At 45.8% G+C, this 23,450-nt stretch overlaps 1 protein-coding gene across 1 annotated transcript in view; it reads right to left on the bottom strand.

The window, feature by feature from the left end:
- mapk8ip3 (mitogen-activated protein kinase 8 interacting protein 3) overlaps nt 1-23,450 on the bottom strand; it is a 212,436-nt gene that overhangs the window by 21,574 nt on the left and 167,412 nt on the right. Inside the window, exons 23-27 of the mRNA XM_038820875.1 lie at nt 18,510-18,632; nt 15,218-15,298; nt 12,621-12,688; nt 8,486-8,634; nt 120-291 (exon numbers count right to left, since the gene is read on the bottom strand). Of these exons, the coding sequence (XP_038676803.1) occupies nt 120-291; nt 8,486-8,634; nt 12,621-12,688; nt 15,218-15,298; nt 18,510-18,632 (593 nt within the window). The remainder of the gene's footprint in view (nt 1-119; nt 292-8,485; nt 8,635-12,620; nt 12,689-15,217; nt 15,299-18,509; nt 18,633-23,450) is intronic.

The following is a 23,450-nucleotide window of genomic DNA, read 5'->3' as shown; positions in this document are numbered from 1 at the left end:
CAGCTCTTGTATAAAAAAACAATTCAATGTCTAAGACAGTAAAGCTAACAAATGGATCAAGGAGCAAGTGAATAAGCATACCTAACATCTTACTGACACAAGGCTCAATGTCTACATACCTAACATCTTACTGACATAAGGCTCAATGTCTACATCCTGTAAATGCTGATGTGTGTGAGCATGGTACAGGCGCAATGTGGAATCCAGGCGAATTGATATCCAAACGCCATCGCCAATCCAAGCCAACTGGCGGACTTGGCTTTCCCTTCTTGGGTGAGCATCAAAAGACTTCTGTTGTAGAAATAACAAATTAGAAAATACTAAAGGACTTTGACATCAGACGATCATTCCGCAGGCACAGCAATACAAGAATGTTACGACAAAACAAACCTAACAGCCCTCAATTTCTCATTACACAGCGTAAGCATCACAACGGAGAATTGGACATCCAGTGAGAGTAAACTAAACCATGGGACTGATAAGGCACATGTGATAAGGCACATTTTCCTTCACCCCTGGGAGCCAAGTCACAGGGTGAAAATTTTCCATATGCCAGCGGTCCAGATCTCTATAATATGAATTGAGCACTGCCAGTGCTAATCCAGTTCTCAGTGTGGAAAGCTGAAACTTTTATCTTGGCATTATTGGTGCTTTTCTGCAGTTGTGGCTTCAGGTGAGGGAAGTACATGGTGAGATTTACTCTGCCTTTACTTATTCTACCATGACTTTAGTGAACAAAAAACAATGAAGCTTACAGCACATGAACAGGCCCTTCGGCCCTCCAAGCCTGCACCGACTCTGCTGCCCATCTAAACTAACCCCCCCCCCCCACCCTTCGGGACACCATATCCTCTATTCCCATCCTATTCATGTATTTGTCAAGACATCCCTTAAAAGTCACTATTGTACTCTTGTGAACAGTGGTTGTCGAGTACGGAATAGTTCACTGCCCAGCACTGGTGTCTTGACATTAAAAAAAAAGTAGAAAGCTAGAAGTATATATGGAGCGGCACGGTGGCGCAGTGGTTAGCACTGCTGCCTCACGGCGCTGAGGTCCCAGGTTCGATCCCGGCTCTGGGTCGCTGTCAGTGTGGAGTTTGCACACTCTCCCCGTGTCTGCGTGGGTTTCACCCCCACAACCCAAAGATGTGCAGGCTAGGTGGATTGGCCATGCTAAATTGCCCCTTAATTGGAAAAAAATAATTGGGTACTCTAATTTTAAATTTAAAAAAGATAAGTATATACTAGTGTATGTATTTCGCAAAAAGTGCAGGTGCATGGAAGTCAGCTGTCCTATAACACAGCGTCTGATTTCTGCTGTCATTAATAAACTGCCTGAAAGGGCAGCACGGTGGCACAGTGGTTAGCATTGCTGCCTACGGCGCCGAGGACCCGGGTTCGAATCCCGGCCCTGGGTCACTGTCCGTGTGGAGTTTGCACGTTCGCCCCGTGTCTGCGTGGGTTTCACCCCCACAACCCAAAGACGTGCAGGTTAGGTGGATTGGCCACGCTAAATTGCCCCTTAATTGGAAAAAATAATTGGCTACTCTAAATTTTAAAAAATAAATAAATAAACTGCCTGAAGTGTGCTGTTCCAGTTAATATATGGAAACCACTCACAAGGTAATAACAGCAATATCACTAACAGTTGGAAACTGATGAGCTAAAATCAAATGTTTCCATGAAACTCTCATCCCATCACACCGGACAGAGTGGCTGAAGCAAGAACACAGCTGGAACCTTAAACTTCAGTGAGGATGTAAATCAAGTGATAATGGATGAGCTGTCCATGATACAACCTGCCTCAGTCTTTCCATTAAAGTCATTGAAATCGCAAATCAGTACATATATCAGTTGGCTGATTCAACATGGTCTATTTTACATCCTCAATGATGAAGGTTTTGATCCAGATCAACGTTTAGGAACGAACCAGACAGATGGTAAAATAAAGGAGAATAAAAGAACAGGATTGGGACCTACTGGTCACATGGAGACAGAATGAATCTGCACTAGGCGAGACAGGGATGAATCAAGAACAGTCAGCATGATTCTGTTAAGGGCAAGTCATGTCTGACCAACTTAATCAAATTCTTCGAAGAGGTGACCAGATGTATAGTTAAGGGCAATGCATTTGCCTTAGTCTACTCGGACTTCAGCTAGGCTTTTGATAAGGTCCCACATGGGAGACTGATATTGAAGGTCAGGGCCATGACATCCAAGGAAATTTGGCAAATTGGATCCCGAATTGGCTGAGTGACAGGAAGCAGAGGGTGATGGTCGAGGGGTGTTTTCCTGACTGTAAGCCTGTGTCAGGTGGGGTCCCGCAGGGATGGGGTACTTGCTGTTTGTGGTGTATATAAATGATTTAGATATGAATGCAGGAGGGTTGATCAGTAAGTTCACAGATGATACAAAAGTCAGTGAGGTGGTAACTAGTGACGAGGATAGTGTTCGATTACAGGAGGATATAGATGGGCTGGTCAGATGGGCAGATCAGTGGTAAATGGAATTCAATCCGGATAAGTGTGAGGTGATGCATTTGGGCCGGACAAACAAGGCAAGGGAATACATGATAAACAGCAGGATCCTGGGAAGAAAAATGATCAGAGAGATATTGGTGTCCATGTACATAGATCCCTGAAAGTTGCCACCCAGGTTGAGAGGGTTGTTAAGAAGGCGTACGGTGTGTTAGCTTTTATTGGTAGAGGGATTGAGTTTCGGAGCCATGAGGTCATGTTGCAGCTATACAAAACTCTGGTGCGACCGCATTTGGAGTATTGCGTGCAATTCTGGTCACCGCATTATAGGAAGGATGTGGAAGCATTGGAAAGGGTGCAGAGGAGATTTACCAGAATGTTGCCTGGTATGGAGGGAAGATCTTATGAGGAAAGACTGAGGGACTTGAGGCTGTTTTCGTTAGAGAGAAGAAGGTTAAGAGGTGACTTAATTGAGGCATACAAGATGATCAGAGGATTAGATAGGGTGGACAGTGAGAGCCTTTTTCCTCGGATGGTGATGTCCAGCACGAGGGGACATAGCTTTAAATTGAGGGGAGATCGATACAGGACAGATGTCAGAGTTAGGTTCTTTACTCAGAGAGTAAGGGCGTGGAATGCTTGCAACAGTATTGGACTCGCCAACACTAAGGGCATTCAAATGGTCATTGGATAGACATATGGATGATAAGGGAATAGTGTAGATGGGCTTTAGAGGGGTTTCACAGGTCAGCGCAACATCGAGGGCCGAAGGGCCTGTACTGCGCTGTAATGTTCTATGTTCTATGTGTACTCGTCCCTTAATGTAGCGGCGTAGGTGGATACAGTGATTAAGACAACATATGGTATACTTGCCTTTATTAGCCGAGGCATAGAGTTTAAGAGCAGGGAGATTATGCTGGAACTGTATAAAACATTGGGTTCGGCCACAGCTGGAGTATTGTGGGCAGTTCTGGAATCCACATTATAGGAGGGATGTGATTGCACTGGAAAGGGTGCAGAGGAGATTTACCAGGATGTTGCCTGGGCTGGAGAGATTTAGATATGAAGATAGATTGGATAGACTGGGTTGTTTTTCTTGGAGCAGAGGAGACTGAGGGGGGACGGGACATGATTAAGATGATAAAATTATGAGGGGCGCAGATAGACAGGAAGAAACGTTTCCCCTTGGTGGAGGGATCAATGACCAGGAGGCAGAGATTAACGGTAAGGGTTAGGAGGTATAGAGGGGATGTATAAACCTTTCCCCCCAGAGGATGGTGGGAGTCTGGAACTCACCTCCTGAAAGGGTGGTGGAGGCAGAGACCCTCACAACATTTAAGAAGTATTTAGAAGTGTACTTGCTGCGTAATGGCATTTAAGACCAAGTGCTGGGAAATGGGATTAGAATAGTTAGGTGGTTGTTCTTGGCTGGCGCTGACGTGATGGGCCGAACGGCCTTTTCTGTGCTGTAGACCTCTATGGAGGATAAACACCAATATGTTCTGGCTGAGAAGATCAGTCCATTGTAATTTCTGTGAGGTGGTGATGTGTTAATGATCACACCACCTAACTATTCTATTGCTGTAACCTTCACATGCACAACATGTCCTCGCGCTATGGGTGGTATGGCAGAGGCTCCAACTTTATTTCCATCGCATACCTGGTTTAGCACAGTGGGCTAAACAGCTGGTTTGTAATGCAGACCAAGACCAGCAGCGCGGGTTCAATTCCCGTACCGGCCTCCCCGAACACAGTAACTTCATTGAAGCCTACTTGTGACAATAAGCAATTATCATTAATTATTATTCTTACCTGACCAAGAATCTCTCCCACACGCGCCGCCTGTCATAGATGCGCGCTGCAAGCATTTGCTGGTTGATAATCAACCTATTTGGCCACATTGTGAACACATGTTCCTTGGCCATCAAGTCCTGGGGTGGGACTCAAACCCAGAACCTAGAATCATGAGAATTTACAGCGCAGAAGGAGGCCATTCGGCCCATCGAGTCTGCACTGACTCTTGGAAAGAGCACCCTACCCAAGGTCAACACCTCCACCCTATCCCCGTAACCTAACCTTTTGGACACTAAGGGGAAATTTAGCGTGGCCAATCCACCTAACCTGCACATCTTTGGACTGTGGGAGGAAACCGGAGCACCCGGAGGAAACCCACGCAGACACGGGGAGAACGTGCAAAATCTGCGCAGACAGTGACCCAAGCCGGGAATCGAACCTGGAGCTGTGAAGCAACTGTGCTAACCACTGTGCTACCATGCTGCCCCTCTGACAGGAGCACGACCTACTGCACTGCAAGACCTTCAATTTCAGATTACTATTCAGACTGAACAAGGCACGTGAACGACTTCCCTTGGGCAGTGAAAAGCAACGAAGAAATGCTGACATTTCAGGTGTGCTTTCCCCATAGCTCAATTCGAAAATGCAATCTTCAATCCAAAGTGTTGCCAAAATTATCATGTGGTTGCAACAAGTGAATTCTAATGGCGGATATTTAGATTCCTGTCACTTTGATCACAGCTTCTTGAATTGTCTTAACCACTTGCCCATTGTCAGATATACCACACGAGAAATATGCATGACCATGCTTTGGGCTTATTTTGAGAGAGAACTGCTATTGTACAAGAGCAAAGAGGTGGGCCTCAGCTGGAGTATGCGGCCAGTTTGGCGTTTCAGGAACTGTGGGAAGGTACTGGAGAGAGCGCACAAACAATTCACGAGAAGTTAGGATTGTTTTCCTTCGAGAAAAGAAGGCCGAGAGGAGGTTTGATCGAGGTATTCGGAATCATCAGCACAGAGGAGACTGGGAGAAACTCGAGACTCAGGATCAAGAATAAGAGGGCTCAGATTTGAGGTTATTGACAGAAGCAGCAAAAGCGGCGAGGGAAAAATCTTTTTCGCACGGGGTCTGGAATGCGTGGCTGGACTGTGTTTTTGGGGGCAGGTTCAATAAAGACACTCAGAAAGGAATTAGACTGTTACCTGAAAGGGAAGAATATGCAGGGCCAAGTGGAGGCGGCAGAAGAATATAACTAAATGAATGGACATGATGGGCCAAATGGCCTCCCTTCTGCGCTGCCACAATCTGTATCTTTTCATGAATGAAAAATGAAAATCGCTTATTGTCACGAGTAGGCTTCAAATGAAGTTACTGTGAAAAGCCCCTAGTCGCCACATTCCGGCGCCTGTCCGGGGATGCTGGTATGGGAATCGAACCGTGCTGCTGGCCTGCTTTCAAAGCCAGCGATTTAGCCCAGTGAGCTAAACCAGCCCCCGTCCCCTTATCTCAAACCTCCCACACCATATGGATATCAGACTATGCCATTTTAGTTAAAAATGCACTAAACCTAGCTCTCAAGGGTTAAATATATAGGACAGCGTGGCCAACATGTATAATTTTGATTTCAAATAGGGTGTTTGATACAGCAATCTACGGGCAATGAAAGATAATTCGACATGCCAGCGATGGTGCAAATTCATCGCGACTGCTGTTAACAATCTCCATTTGAGCTCAGCAGGAGGGCACTGACGAATGCGGCTGGTGGATTCCGCTCCAGGGACTGCAGTGCAGTCAGGTTTTTAAAAAGGGAACAGAGGGAGCTCCGGCAACGGGAGGGAAACAAGCAGAAAATGCTGCAAGTGGATGGAAAGGGTGGGAGGCTGCAAGGCCGTGTGGGCTACAGCACCACAGAAAGATGGGGATTCGGTTCCGCGTGGGCCAGGGGCCAGAATGCGGAAGTGCCGTGTAAAGTCCAGCAATGCAACACACTGAAGTGGGACACCTTGGCATGTTCATTAGCTTTATAGAATCATAGAATTTACAGTGCAAGAGGCCATTCAGCCCATCGAATCTGCACCAGCCCTTGGAAAGAGCACCCTATTTTCTTTAATTCAAAAAGAAATTTAGACTACCCAACAATTTTTTTCCCCCCAATTAAGGGAGAGTTTAGCGTGGCCAATCCACCTAATCTGCACATATTTGGGTTGTGGGGTGAGACCCACGCAGACACGGGGAGAATGTGCAAACTCCACACAGACAGTGACTCGGAGCCGGGATCGAACCCGGGTCCTCGGCGCCGTGAGGCAGCAGTGCTAACCACTGCACCACCGTGCAACCCGAGTGCACCCTACTTAAGCCCACGCCTCCACCCCACCCCCATAACCCCCACCTAACCTTTGGCCACAAAGGGGCAATTTAGTATGGCCAATCCACCTGATCTGCACATCTATGGACTGTGGGAAGAAATCAGAGCACCCAAAGGAAACCCACGCAGACACGGGGATAACGTACAAACTCCACACTGTCACCCGAGGCCGGAATTGAACCCGAGTCCCTGGCGCTGTGGGACAGCATTGCTAAGCACTGTGTCACCGTGCCCCGCCCTGATCTACTTCATCCACTGAGATTGAAGAAATATACTTGTCATGGATAACTGATTCAAGTCACAAGGGGTTCCACCCAGCATTACAGGTCAGGATTATAAATGACTCCCATATAAGTAAGACACGTCAAACCCCTGAATGGGACCAACTGACAACCCCGAATTCACATCTTCTAATAGGGTACAATTGGATTTGCCTCTGAAACAAAGCCTACAGGGTACATTATAAATCATACAACCCAGTTCCTGCCCTGCTGGATTGAAAGACAAGCCACCATTTTAACCCCAGTTATTCAAAACTAAAGACAGAACATTTCCCTAGTTAACACACACACACAATTCCTTCTGTGGGTGCCACAGCAGGAGGGGGAGATGAAAGCAGAGAAGGATTTTAAGGAATTGGGATAGTTAATTTTATTCAGAAAGCAAGAAGATAAAATGAAATCAGTGATAAAGACATGGACTAAAACATATTTCCTGCTTATCTCAATTGTTGTTGTAACATTTAATTCTGTTCAAAACAGCCATTCTTTCCTGTCTAAAATGTTTTCCATTCTCAGCCAAACTCTTTCTTAATATTATACACTCCGATTTCATCACCACATACTTGGTTCTACACAGAGTCAGCTGAAAAATCTCCCTATACCACGCATCAATACTGTATTAAAATACTTATGATAACGTCCATTTCCTGTTGCCCATTCCTATTTTTCTTCAGCTCTCCAAAATCAAGAGAACTTCAAAAAAAAACTAGCGCTGGCTTCCTGATGGCCTTTCATGTTGCCCGCCTTTGGCCTGAAGGTATAACGGCATAACTAGAAAATGAATATGTGACGTTCCCAGTTTAATGTCCATTCCATTGCTTTCCCCACTACTGGTGTTAATAGGTCCATGGCATCGGCCCACCTTTTGAATTCACAGGCCCCAATTAGCACAGGGCTAAATAGCTGGCTTTGAAAGCAGACCAAGGCAGGCCAGCAGCACGGTTCAATTCCCGTACCAGCCTCCCCGAACAGGCGCCGGAATGCGGCGACTAGGGGCTTTTCACGGTAACTTCATTTGAAGCCGACTCGTGACAATAAGCGATTTTCATTTATCATTTCATTTCATTTTTTTAAAATGGTATCTGTCCCCCTGTTCTGCCAGTTTTTCGACCATTAACGCTCGTGCAGGTGGGTTTCTGGGTTACCGTGTGGTCACACTCTGAACCAGCGCCCTGCCCCCGCAACCACCCAGCCCAACACCATCCCCCGCAATGTTCTTCAACACATTCCACCATCCATTCACTGACTTTGAGACGCAGGCTTGAGAAAAAGGAGTCGTGTTCCTCGCCTGCTTTTCCCCAGTGCTGCCTGCTACCTCCATGTTACATCAGTAATGATGGGTTACTCTGCCACCTCTTTAACGAAAACCCAAGTAACCACCCACTGACCAATTGATAAATCACCCCTAGGTGAATTGATTCAATGTTACTCGAGTCCTGTACCAATTCTGCAAATTGGCCCACATGTCAAAATATGTAAGGAAACACTGGCTGGAGAAATAACGGCAGATATGTAGTAGCTGCGCGAGACACCATGTTTCCTGCCTTTAGCTCTCCCCAACACGTACCTCAATCTGCATTGTTTTAGGCTGAATGACGTGAATCTTGTTCTTGTAGCCACACCAGACCTTGTCGTGCACAACAGCCATGCAACGGATGGAGTGGTTTGGGCGTCGCAGGTCCATAAGGTGGTAATTGCTCAGATCCCATTGGCCATCTACTCAGACAGAAGTACATTGGTTCCATTACTGTTAGTGACAAGTGTATCAGTCTGCCTCCATTTCCTTCTGCAGTAACTCATCTCAATGTTATTATTTTTATTATGCACACCGATAAGATTCCATGGACACAATGCGATTTCTTATGTTTTCTCAGTGGAAAAAAAAGATCAATTCAGCAAAATATTTTGACAGGAACACCATATAGATTCTATCAGGAACAGGTTACTTGTTCACTTCCCACAGATTGACTTCCGGTGGCGGCTATGAAGGAGTAGGTCGCACATTAGGTGACTCTTGCTCGGGTCGGAACTTTGGACTCTTTTCCCTGATTTTTTGCCGGATCTGAAGTGGAAAATTGATGTTGGATGCAACTGTGACGAGGAATCCTACATCAGTGCATGCAGAGGCAGACCAGGAGTGCTCGCAAAGGAAGAAATAGGCAAACAGAGAAGGCTTGGGCTGAGGCTGCAATGGGACAAAGCATGGCGGAGGACCGGAGTTCTGGCTTGACGACCCAGCGGTCGACGGAGCAGTTGATGCAGTTCATACAGGAGGGCTTCACCAAGCAGAAACAGGAATGCTTGGACCCCATTAAGGAGTCCATTACGCGACTGGATGCTCAAGATCGGGTGATCCAGAGAGTGGAGAAGGAGCTGGCTGAGTCGGAGGAACATCAAGCTGTGTTGGAGTTGGAGGTGGGGATGCTGAGAGACCAGTAGTAAAGGCTCCAGGAGAAGGTGGAGAACATAGAGAACAGGTCCCGCCGGCAGAACCTGAGAGTCGTGGGTCTCCTAGAGGGATCTGAAGGAACGGACGCAGGGGCATACATAGCGGGTATGTTTGAGAAGCTACTGGGGGAGGGGATGTTCACCCGACCCTTGGAGGTGGACAGGGCGCACAGAGCGCTAGCGAAGAAGCCGCATGTAGGTGACCCCCCCCCCCCCCCCCCCCGAGAGCAATGGTGGTGAGATTCCACAGGTACCTGGACAAGGAGTGCATTCCACTTCCCACATATTAAGCTTTGATTAATTGATTAATCCTCATAAGTAGCAAGTGGTTGAAAATTCACAGCCCTCCCAGCACACTCCTGCCATAGGTCTCCTGGAGGTGAAGCAGGAGATCCAGAAAGATCTGCGTTCTGATCTGCCACATCCCGTCCTTCTCGGTTAGTTTCTATGGGTGGCCTACACTGGGTCAACTCTGAAATGGGTCATGGTCCAGGGTAGGGAATTCCCAGGCTTCTTATTCCTGACCTGACAAAAAACAGCCCAGACAAGAGGCAGAACGCAGGGGCTTATGGGGGCCCAGGCCTAAACACAAGTCTGGAGCTTTGAAAGCTTTGCCCCTTTTTACCTTATTCCTTATTGCCCCTTTTTCCTTATTACGTGGGCCAGTAGGTCACATGTAGTTTCCGGAGGAGTCCACAACCTCCACTCAGCTAATGGGAAGCTTCTCCTGAATCCTCCCCAATCAATCAGAAGGGTAGATAATGGGATCTGTGCCTCCAGGAAAGAAAGGAACCAGCCTTCCACACCAGGGACGGTGCTGCTCAATCTCAGTACTTACACTCAAGCCCAGAACGTGCCATTTCTGCCCTGGTATATTTCCAACCAACAACATTTTCAAGCGTTTAAGATTGGCTTGTTCTTTTCACAAGATGATACTGCTGATAGTTAACCACAGAATCCCCACCGTGCAGGCGGCCATTCGGCCCACTGAGTCTGCACCAACCCTCCGAAAGAGCGTCCCACCTCGGCCCACTCCCCCACCCTATCCCCGTAAAACCACATCTTTGGAAACCAGGGGGCAATTTATCACAGCCAATCCATCTAACTGGCACATCTTTAGACTGTGGGAGAAAGCCGGAGCACCCGGAGGAAACCCACGCAGACACGGGCAAACTCCACACAGTCACCCAAGGCCGGAATCAAACCTGGGTCCCTGGCACTGCAAGGCAGCAGTGCTAACCACTGTGAGTGAGACAGCAGTGCTAGACACTGAGACAGCCGTCCCGCCCAGAGAATGGTTTAAATCCATCGCCCTCTGGGTTATGGGCCCAGCGCACTTCCACGGTGCCACTCTGCTATTAATTGTAAGGTTGGGTGAGATTAGAGAGGGAGTTAAGAATATTAAAAGCAAGATGTTGCATCATCTAGAGCCAGTGTAGATGGGCAAGGAAAAGGGAGACAGAGGAACGGGGCTTGCTGCGAGTTAAGAAACAGGCAGCAGAGCTTGGGACCCCCTCAAGTTTGTGGGAGGCCAGGCAGGAGTGCATTAGGATAGTCCAGTCTACAGGTTACGAAGGCACGGATTAGGGTTTCAGCAGAGGATGAACTCAGACAGGAGCAGAGTTACGGAATGGGGAATAGAAGTTAGTAGTGAAGGAATGGATGAGAGGAGGGAAGCTTATCTCAGAGTCCAATGTCACACCAAGGTTGCAATCTGAATCTCAGAACATTGCTAGGGACAGAGATGGAATTGGAAACTAGGGAACTGAGTTTGGAGCAGGGACCAGAAACAATGTCTTCCCAATATTTAATTGGAGGAAACTTCCTCGATTCCAGTACTGGACGTTGCATTGGAATTGGAAGTCTGGTAATTTAACAAAAGTGGAGTCAAAAGAGACTCCTTTTGAAGGGAGAACTAGTTCAACAATGTTTCCACTTTCCCAGATCGGAACATAAATTCAAAGTATTCCTCGGACGCATTCTAGCGGCATGGTAGCGCAGTGGTTAGCACTGTTGTTTCACAGCTCCAGGGGCCTGGGTTCAATTCCGGCCTTGGGTGACTGTTTGTGTGGAGTCTGCACGTCCTCCCCGTGTGTGCGTGGGTTTCCTCCGGGTGCTCCGGTTTCCTCCCACAGTCCAAAGATGCGCAGGTTGGGTGGTTTGGCCATGATAAATTGCCCTTATTAGTGTCCAAAAAAGATTGGGTGGGGTTACTGGGTTCTGGGGATAGGGTGGAGGTGTGGTCTTGGGTGGGGTGCTCTTTCCATGGGCCGGTGCGGAATCGATGGGCCGGGTGGCCTCCTTCTGCACTGTAATGATCGAAGTGAACAAAGAATCCTCCAGTTTAGTTCGGCCATTGTTCTCTCCTGTACTCTCACATTCTCATCCTTGTCTTCAGAAGGCCACCTCCCTCCCCCCATTACATTAGACTCACCCTTGACCTGCAAAATCAATTTGTTAAACAGCAAAACACAGCAGTAACGTAATGGTTGTGAAGCGCAGCTAAGCTGTTTCTGTGTTAGAAAATAACTTGCAACAGTTATGCCTAAAGTAGCATCGCCGCCGTACATTTTCATTTCTCAATGCCCCCAGCATCCAATATCCATTTCCCCTCATAGGCTTCAGACACCCATGATGAGGATAGTTAAATACCTTTTAAAACGTGATTGGGACAAAATTAATTTAATAAATTTGTACTGTCACATTAGAAAATGCCGTACTCGTATCTGAACCTATCCCACGCTTGGCTCCTCCCTCAGGCACCAGTTTCAATCAGGTCCGGCGACTCCAGACTCCACTAATTGCTGCAAAAGCTCAGTTTACATGAAACAGGCCAGTTTTAAAGTCCTTTATGAATCACAACAGAATTAAAGGAGCAAATATCATAATAAATCGGGAGGCACAAGACTCGCCACTTTCTACCCATTCACTCTGAAAGCAAGTAGAACTTCATTCAACTCTTTGCAGCTGGATTTCCATGGAAGAACTCACTTCTCTGGCATGTCTGGCTCTTGTAGGGAGCACTATAGATGGAAATGTACCCACCCGTGTTCACCGTTTGTATGGTCATTAACCCCATTTGAAATGAATAACAAATACTAAGTTTAGGAATTCCATCAAACACACAAACCCTTTCCTCCTAAGTAACTCACAGATAACTTATGTTCTGAGGAAAAGTACAGCATTCGGCAGAACAGGATGAGGAATTTTACAACTACCTGTTCAGCAACTGCATAATTTGTAAATGTACTAACCTTCAGCTCTGTGGAATATCGCCAAAGTTCCGTCATTTAGTGCCACCAAAACACGCCCTTTGACATGTCTGTAAACATACAAAGGAAGATCATTATTTTTGTTTAATAAACATTTTATTGGGTTATTTTCTTTGGCATTTTAATAGCAACAAAATCAACAATATAAATAACAAGGGAAATATATGCATAGTGCAAATTCCACCACCCTCTCCCGCAGGTCATGCCATTACTTACCCCTCTAACTTACAATAGCCTAGCCCCCCTCCCCCTTTCTGCTGATGATTAGTTTTCTGCGAGGGATGTGACCAATGGTTATCACCTCCGGGCGAACACCAGCTGAGACCCTCTCATGGCGAACTTGATTTTCTCCAAACAGAGAAAGCTAGCCATGTCTGAAAGCCAGGTCTCCGATTTCGGGGGCTTTGAGTCCCTCCAAGCCAGTAATACACACCTCCGGGCTACCAGGGAAGCAAAGGCCAGAACATCCGCCTCTCTCTCCTCCTGGATTCCCGGGTCCTGCGACACCCCAAAAATCGCCACCTCCGGACTCATTGCCACCCTCATATTTAATACTGTGGACATGGAGTCGGCAAACCCCAGCCAAAATCCCCCCCCCCCCCCCCGCCCCACGCACACCTGTCCTCCACCCCAAAGAATCTGCTCATCCGGGCCACCAGGAAGATTATTATTTACAGTAAAGGCCACGATCGATATATGAGAATAGGAGCTCACAGCCGCACGACAATCCCAGAATAATTATATATTAGTCAACCTCCCCATCCCAGCGCCTCACCCAAGGGTCAGGTGCAGGTTGCTGGATTGGATCACCTGTAGCCTCATGCTTTGATCTGAAGTTGGGTCTTGGAGCCGGCAGCCAGGGAGCAGTGGCTCAAAGTTTCAAATTAATTGTTCATTTGAAGAAGAAATTCCCCACCTTAAAAGCATCTCGAAGGATGTACATTTTCAGTTGATGAGGTGTCTGATCTGAGAACAAAGCCTTTCGCAGCTACACTCAGCAACTACTGGATTGTAGAACTGGAAGCCTTTTGCTGCTCATTGAATTCTCTGGGGTAACTTGCACAATCTACTATCCTGCACCCGAACCTGGGTGAGTGGGGAGAAGTGTGGCTTACTAACGTGGTGGAACATTTTCTGTAAAGTGTTTGAGATCATCAGCTATGACAGTGAAGAATATAAATATCCAGATGTTTTTTTCTGGAAGCTGGTGGTGTGAGAGGTCAGTGATATACTGACAACACAAGAAATACACGCCAATAATCAGCATATCATTTTCATCTAGAAACAACTATGCCATTAAATAAAGCTTCATTCTTTAGTGAGGCACTGCATTTGGTGGGGACAGACAAATCAAAGGTCCACATGCTCTCCATTGAACCAGTTCAAAGGTCCACATGCTCCCCGTTTAACCAGTTCAAAGGTCCACATGCTCTCCATTGAACCAGTTCAAAGGTCCACATGCTCTCCGTTGAACCAGTTCAACGGTCCACATGGCCCCCGTTGAACCAGTTCAAAGGTCTCATGTTCCACAATTGAACCAGTTCAAAGGTCCACATATAGATTACATAGAATTTACAGTGCAGAAGGAGGCCATTCGGCCCATCAAGTCTGCAACGGCTCCTGGAAAGAGCACCCTACCCAAGGTTAACACCTCCACCCTAACCCCATAACCCAGTAACCCCACCCAACACTAAGGGCAATTTTGGACACTAAGGGCAATTTTATCATGGCCAATCCACCTAACCTGCACATCTTTGGACTGTGGGAGGAAACCGGAGCACCCAGAGGAAACCCACGCACACACAGGGAGGATGTGCAGACTCCGCACAGACAGTGACCCAAGCCGGAATCGAACCTGGGACTCTGGAGCTGTGAAGCGATTGTGCTATCCACAATGCTACCGTGCTGCCCATGTTCCCCACTTGACCAGTTCCAAGGTCCACATGCTCCCCATTGTACCAGTTCAAAGGTCGACATGCTCCCATTGAACCACTTCAAAGGTCTACATACTCCCGTTGAACCAGTTCAAAGGTCCACATGCTCCCCATTGAACCAGTTCAAAGGTCTCATGTGTCACATTGAACTAGTTCAAAGGTCCACATGCTCCCCACTGAACCAGTTCCATGGTCCACAGGCTCCCGATTGAACCAGTTCAAAGGTCTCATTCTCCCCATTGTACCAGTTCAAAGTTCAAAGGTCTCATTCTCCCCATTGTACCAGTTCAAAGGTCCCATGCTCCCCATTGTACCAGTCCAACAGTCTACATGCTCCCTATTGTACCAGTCCAAAGGTCGACATGCTCCTATTGAACCACTTCGACGGTCTACATGCTCCTGTTGAACCAGTTCAACGGTCTACATGCCCCTACCTCCCACTTTGAACCAGTTCTCATCCGAAGCCCCATACATTAAGTTCACAGCCTAAAGAGAAACAAATGATTTTATCATCTAGGTCTCCCTCCCCACCCAATGAATATGGTCCAGGCAATGGCAGCACTGCCAGATGTGGATGTGAGGAAGAGTAGAGGATAAAATAATCAATCCAGATCATTGCCTAAGCCAACCTACTTAGCAACTTACACAATGCTGAGAACAGCATCCTTCAGTTTGATTGTGTGCAGGCACTTCTTCCAGTTGGACACTGCAGAGTGTACATAAAGGCTACACGGGGAAGTAATACACACAGATTAGAGCTCAGAAATTAATGTATATTAAAAAAACTCCACATGAAAACTCAGCACTATTTAGAGCACAGTTAGACAACAGCTTGGATTCAGTTTGATAAATCATTGGCCACAAGTTCACACCAAACAAGTCTTGCTCTGTTTGACCCAGCAATTAAAGTGTAAAAGATGAATTAAAGGCCATGTACAGGAACATGATTTCTAATTGGTTTCTAATTGAATGTTAAAGTGTGAGGATATCGACTTAACACCACTGGGATCTCGGCTCAGGTTTGATCAGGTGACAACAGTCTCCTCTTTCCAATGGGGAAACAGGTGATATGATGATCTAGAAAATTGACCGTTTACCTCTAGGGTGTCTTCCAATCGGTCCCAAAAACAATAAAGATAACGTCTGGGGTGCTCTGAATCAGATGGCTGTGGGTTCAAATCCCACTCCAGAAACAAGCACAGAACCTAGGCTGATGCCTTCAGTGCTGTGCTGAGGGACTGCCGCACTGTCAGAGGTACTGGCTTTCAGACGAGATACAAGACCAAAGCCTCATTTGGCCTCTCAGATCGATGTGACTAATCCAACGGCACTGTTTGAAGAAGAGCGAGGGAGTCCTCGCGGTGTCCTGCCGAGTATTTGGCCCTCAATCAACAGCACAAAAAACAGATCATCTGGTCATCATCGCACTGCTGTTTGTGGCAGCTTACTGTGCAGAATTCGACTGCCATGCTTCCCATCATGCAACAGTGACTGCACTTTGACTACTTAATTAGTTGTGTAGAAGGTTCACTAGGTTGATCCCAGGGATGGAGGGATTTTCTTGTGAGGAAGGATTGCTTAGGTTGGGCCTGTACTCATTGGAGTTCAGAACAATGAGAGGCGACCTTATTGAGGCGTATTGGATTCTCAGGGGGCTTGACAGGGTAGATGCTGAGAGGGTGTTTCTCTTTGTGGGAGAGTAGAGGACCAGAGGGCATAATCTCAGTGTAAGGGGTCACCCATTTAAGACAGAGATGAGGAGGAATCTCTTCTCTCAGAGGGTAGTGAATCTGTGGAATTCTTTACCACAGAAACTTGCAGAGGCCGGGTCGTTAAGCATGTTCACGGCTGAGATTGACAGATTTTTAATCAGTGAGGGAATCAATGGTTGTGAGGATAAGGGGGGGAAAGCGGAGATGAGGATCATCACATCAGACCAGTCATCGAATGGAGGAGCAGACTCGATGGGCTGAATGGCCCTTTTTATTTTCTGCTCCTACGTCTTAAGGCCTGATGGTCTTATAAAGCTCTTTGGGATGTCCTGAGCTCATGGAAGGCACTATATAAATGCAAGTTCTTTGCCCCACCCACATGCTCTGACTGGAAAATAACCTGCAAAAGTGCTCTGCCTCCTCCTGGACCCGGTGGCAGAGGGCCCATTTAGGAGCAGGCTTTATAAAAAAAAGCATTCAAATCTTCCAACATATTCCCCATGAATTCATAGAATTTACAGTACAGAAGGAGGCCATTCGCCCATCAAGTCTGCACCGGCTCTTGGAAAGAGCACCCTACCCAAGGTCAACACCTCCACCCTATCCCCATAACCCCAGTAACTCCACCCAACACTAAGGGCAATTTTGGACACTAAGGGCAATTTATCGTGGTCAATCCACCTAACCCGCACATCTTTGGACTGTGGGAGGAAACCGGAGCACCCGGAGGAAACCCACGCAGACACGGGGAGAACGTGCAGACTCCGCACAGATAGTGACCCAAGCCGGGAATCGAACCTGGGACCCTGGAGCTGTAAAGCAACTGTGCTATCCACAATGCTACCGTGCTGCCGAATTACCTGCTTCAGATGCTGGACGCAGGGATTACTTGCTAAACCCAACCATCCAATAGTCTGGCAGTGAATTTTTTTTGTATGTGAGGAATAGTGTTGCCCCTCAGACAGGTGGAACTGAAGACGTCAATCAGTTGGTCCAGGGTTATTGGGTCATCTTAATAATTAAAACTACATCAATTTGATTCCCTAATGTTATTAACATCAACCCACTGCCCCAAAAACTAAAGAATCTAGTCAATGAAGAGCAGAGCCGACACATCAGGTGAAATATCGCCTCTCCCTCCACTGTAAAACATGGACAGAGTGGGCATAAGCCGAACATTTCAAACACTGCAATGTCCATCTTTAAACATTAAGCATCGCTCCTACAGAAAGAGAGGTAGAATACTCATGCAGAGACTCCTTCAAAGGCAATAACAACAATAGATGGATTTAAAACTGCCAACAAAAATACACAATTCTACATTGAAGGAACTCTACTGACAGAAACTAGAGGAAGCCTTAACTTCCTGTTATATTGCGATGCGATTGGCGAAGCAGTGTTGAAACAGAAAAGAGGTTTTGTGGTAGTCACCACCAAGTAGTATTACCTGTACTACGGTAAGGCCCATATAGTAGAGGTACATGGGTAAATCCCTGCCTGCTGGCTCCGCCCAGTAGGCGGTGTATAAGTGTGTGTGCTCGCCAGTGCTGCAGCCATTCTGGTTCCAGCTACAGGAGGCACAACATCTTTGCTCAATAAAGCCTCGATTACTCCACTACTCTCGTCTTTGTGGTAATTGATAGCGCATCAATTTATTGAGCAAAGATGTTGTGCCTCCTGTAGCTGGAACCAGAATGGCTGCAGCACCGGCGAGCACACACATTTATACTCCGCCTACTGGGTGGAGCCAGCAGGCAGGGATTTAGCCATGTAGCTCTACTATATGGGCCTTACCGTAATACATGTAATACTACTTAGTGGTGACTACCACAGGTTTATTGAACTAAGGCGAACAATATATCCTGGATACCTCAACTAATCCACAGGCCTTGTTCCCACGATCCCCGGGCTAACACTGACCAAGCCCCCAGGGCCAGAACCGCGCCTAAATTCCTGATAGCGCAAGATGCACTGGGTCCCCAAAGGCTCTAGGCCCGTGATGTGGCCCGCCAAGTATTGCTCCTTAAGAGGGCCATGCCACCACACTTCCCAGTATAACTCTGAATATTGCTTAGCCCTACCCACACCTGCACTATTCCCACTTATTTTGTTGACTTCTCAAGCTTGAGTGACATTGCCCAAGTAATTGAAGCGTTTTTTTTTGCTCTTTAAATGGGACAATTGACCTGAGCACTGTCTGAGGTAGCTACGCAATCCTGACTTACCAGCCATTTTGTGCCCCAAGCCACATTGTTGGGGCAGCACTTGTGATTGATCCATTGGTGCGAATGTTTGCCTCCTGTACTGACTGGCCTGCGTTCTGTTCCTCCTTGACTTGTCCATTTTCCCTAAAAGGAAAAGACAGCAGTTCCCACATGACACATTTAGGTTTCATCGAGACACAGAAACAAATGTACAAGGGCTGTTACAGGGGAGAGGTGCCGTGTGCAGCCATTTATGTCTTCCACAAATGGTCCAATGACGTAAATCAGCCTGTTGGACAGAACCCACATTTAGAATTGAAATGTGCGCAAGTGATATGAGATAGAGTTTAATTAGCAAGCAACTGCACTGACACAACAGTGCAAGCATCTCATTCCTGGCTGCATATTCAGAGTTGCCGTTTGTCTCTCTGCCTAATTAGACAGGAGGTGTTTTTTTAGTCTGTCTCCATGTCAGATATTTTCCTTGTAAAGATCACTTCATAATGATCCTGAAGTGATATGCTGTACTATTTTACATGTCTCATTCCTCAAAGCGCATTGTAGCTACTAACCCTGACAACCTATCAGTAGATGTCATACATTCAGTAATGAATAAAAAGCTATGAGGTTTATATATCAGCTGGCAGAATGCACAGGTAGGTGGCATGCTACAGCATTCATGAACACAGTCTTTAAATTCATCATGTGCACGTGTACACCCTGATTATATAGCGTAATAAAATTGTGGTGCTGAATACAGGCTGAGAAGATACACATAGGCCAGGATCAAAAACTGTCTCACGAAACCCTGTCTGGAATCGATACTGACTATCTGCAACAGCACCCACGTCGAGGCGTAAACCCGTTATTGCTATGTGGATTTTGTGATTACCCAATCCAAAGACTAAATACAAGAAGAAACTTCTAGACAGGTGATCAACTTTGAATCAGGACGAAGAACAGACAAAAGAAGCCATCAGATTCCTTCATGAGCTGATGGCTGGTCAGACAAGGGGAGTTTCAGAGGACAATGGGTCTTGATTGAACCACCGTGGATAAACAGGAGTATCATGTCCTTCTCATTAACAAGTTGGGGTCTGGCTCGGACAATGGCCAGTGGTGGGTGTATACACATATGACTCCATCCAAGCTTCCCAGGAAAAACAAAGCAGCATCAAACAGATCTGGAGCGATAACCTGGGAGTTCCTCGGGCACAACCATCGCAAGAAGAAAGGACTCCGGGTTTCGAACCCAGACAAGACCTCAACATTGAGCGATCGAAGCCTGCCAGCCTCCTTTACTAAGTGTGGGTAAAACCCAAAGTTCAGCCGTGAGTCCGAGTCAGATTTCTTGAGTAATTAGAATTGTGAATAAAATTGCATTAAACTGTGAACCCGTTTTGTCCTTTGTTCATCTTTCAAACTTTTGAGTAAGTAAACTGGGGCGAACGTATCAGAGTTGTTAAAGGTACAAGTTAAAAATCAGGCAGATTGGAGAAAGGGTGCGAGAGCCCTGCCTCCAGATTGCTGCTCTTGGCAGTGAAGACAAAACCCAGCCCAGTTTATATGGTTCATACTTGTGAGTGTACAGAACACAAGATCCTGACCTTACCGACCTATGCTGCCAATAGGTGTACATCTCTGCAATAAGGAATATCAGAAAGCATGGGATGCTCCTAGTTATTTTTTATATTTGTATTACAGAAAAGGGTTTTTCAGTATTATAAAATAACATCACAATAGTCATCAAATATATACAGATATAGTACATAACACATTTCAACCATTATAAACCCTAACCTAACCCTTAACTCATAACAAAAGAAACCCCCAATTAATACCTAATAATCCCCCCTTAATAATAATAAGAAGAATAATGACTTGTCACAAGTAGGCTTCAATGAAGTTACTGTGAAAAGCCACATTCCGGCGCCTGTTCGGAGAGGCCGGTACGGGAATTGAACCCGCGCTGCTGGTCTTGTTCTGCATTGAAAGCCAGCTGTTTAGCCCACAGTGCTGAACTAGCCCCTAGACAACTGACAGTGACTAACTCTCTGAAAAAGGAAATGAATGGCTGCCATCTCAAGTAGAACCCATCTACCGACCCCCTCACAGTGTACTTGACCTTTTCACGATATAGGAAATCCATTAGATCGCCCAGCTACATCGAGGCACTGGGCGGAGTGAGAGAGTGAGAGAACTCCATCCCTCCATCCCAGCAGCACCTGGGCTATCAACGAGGCGAGAGCGAGGATATCTGCCCTCGCCCCCGTCTGCCGCACCAGCTACTCCGAGACCCCGAAAATGGCCACCGACAGACAAGGCTCCAGGTTAACACTAAGAATCCCTGACATGGTGTTGAAGAAGGAGACCCAAAACTCGCCAAGTTTCAGACAGGACCAAAACACATGGGTACGATTCGCCACACCCTGAAAACACGGAACGCCCCTGTCTTCCACCCCCGAGAAAAAAAACACTCAACCTGGTCCCTAGTCAAATATGGCCTGCGCATCACTGATGGATCTCTGTGTCTATTCAGAACCCGGGATATGTGTTATCCCTTCTTAGTTCCCAAATAACAGAGATTCAGGCTGTGCTTTTTGGCAAAGTTTCGTTGAACTTTATTTGTCAGCTTTAGTGTCTACTGGTAAACTTTGGTTGCAATACAAAATTAGGTCAGATTGACTGTCTTTAGAGAATACAGTAGTTGAGTTTCAAATACAATTACAGATCGTGGTAATTTCTTCAAATCATGATACACAGTACAAAATTACTAATTGATATAAACAAAAGGAAGATGGCAATTTAGCAAAAGCAAGCAAAGAGAATAAGTTTCAGAAATAAATAGATTGATTCCGGAATGGATTTTTCCATCCCGACAAGTGATTTTTAAGAAGATGATCTTAAAGTCTTGCCTTCCTTACAACTGTAATTGGCTTTAACTAATTTATAATTTCAATTTGACCGAAATGTCTGTCTATCAATTTTAAGAGAGGTATGTATTTAAATATATTGGTGTGATTTTTTTTCTTCTCACTATCGCTTGCCAATTTTCCGATTTATCGACACCTGCACTGCCTTCAGAGCATTATGACCTTAGACTGTGTATTACTATGGAAACGGGACTGTCCAGGCTTGGGAAAGCAGCAGCATTTTTATAATACAATGAAGCCTTTTGGCTAGTTGACGATACTGGCCTTGGATTCTCTACCAAGTCTTAAGCAACTTGCAAAATGTGAAAAGTAAGAGTCTTATCTGATTAATTCCCAGCTATAGTAGCACTGAATTAATGCTTAATATGACTTTCAGTTAATTATTCTTAATGAGTTCTTAATTAAACCTTTTATCTATATCATCTATAGCGAACTACAAAACCCAATTTCTATCAACCACCTTAAACTGCATCAAGCTGAGGCTAGCACAGGAGGAGGTCAAGTTGGCAGCTCCCAGCTTGAATTATGACACTACCTGAACCAGTGGAACTGTTTGACTGGAAAACGGAACACAATTAAGAAGGGAAAAAGAAACGTTCAGACCACAAAGAAACAAATTCAACATAAAAATAATAACCTGAATTTACCGGTGCTCCACAGTGTACCATGTGCCTGGAACACCCTTGTTTACTGTGAGGACCCATATGCTTTAGGAAAACATGTGCAATTGTTTTATTCATTCATGGGGTTGTGGGTGTAACTGGCTGGGCCAGCATTTATTACTCATCCCTAATTGCCTTTGAACAAAGTGGCTTCCTAGCCATTTCAGAGGGCAGTTCAGGGGTCAACCACTGTGGATCTGGAGTCACATGTAGGCCAGTTAAGGTAAGAATGACAGATTTCCTTCCCTCATGAACCCAGGTGGGTTTTTAAGACAATGGTTTCATGGCCACAATGAGACCTTTGATTACAGATTTTTTTATTAAATTCAAATATCACCATCTGCTGTAATGGGATTCAAACCCAGATCCCCAGAGCATTGACTAGCCAACTCAAAAACCACTGTGCTACTATTTCTGCTTGTAAGAATGCGAGGTGTATCTTTGTTGTATTGAATATTTAAAGAACATTTTACCTTTTTATTTGAAATATCCTCCACCTGTTAATGAATGTTTGAATGATGTTGATTTTAGTTTGTTAGTTACAGTAAACGTTTTTAAAAGTTGAATCCCATCCAACAGTTTTCTTTCTGTTGGTATTGTGTGAATTTCTTATTTTTTCAGAGATTATTGGTCTCTCGGGGAATCAAATTGTTAAAAAAATGCTTGTAAACTTTGGTTAGATCTGCAAATTTCAGCTATTGGATTACCCAATCAAAATGTACAAGATGTGTCAGATGATCCATACAAAGTATAGCAAGAAGTCTTAGAACACCAGGTTAAAGTCTACAAACACATATATAGACAAAGTCAATGATGCAAGTTGATACTTTGAATGCAAATCTTTGCAGGTAATTAGGTCTTTACAGGTCCAGACGGTATGACTGGAGAGAGGGATAATTACAGGTTAAAGAGGTGTGAATTGTCTCAGGCCAGGACAGTTGGTAGGATTTTGCCAGCCCAGGCCAGGCCAGAGTTGGGGAACCCACCTCTTCACTCACATCAAGGAGCTGCACTCCAAAAGCTAGTGATTCCAAACAAACCTGTTAGACTTTAACCTGGTGTTGTGAGACTTCTTACTGTGCTCACCCCCAGTCCAAAGCCAGCATCTCCACATCATGGCATACAAAGTATGACATCCTAATCATTGCTAAATTAATGTTTCATTAAACAGTGAAACCTCTTCATTCCAAAGATACACAATGTGATCCAGTTACAATAATCTCATGATAGAATGAGACTCTTAAATGTAAAAACATTTGTTTCCTAATTTATCTCCCATGCGATTGTACAGAATTTCTATTCTGTTGGCAACGTCAGTGGCCACCTGAAGTGAAAGTTTGAACATTAATTTACCATTCTTTAGTTCA

This window comes from Scyliorhinus canicula, chromosome 15 (genome assembly GCF_902713615.1).
Source record: "Scyliorhinus canicula chromosome 15, sScyCan1.1, whole genome shotgun sequence".
In the NCBI taxonomy this organism is placed as follows: Eukaryota; Metazoa; Chordata; class Chondrichthyes; order Carcharhiniformes; family Scyliorhinidae; genus Scyliorhinus; species Scyliorhinus canicula.
The sequence above is the reverse complement of the archived record's forward strand: the minus strand, read 5'-3'. Positions and strand labels throughout refer to the sequence as shown.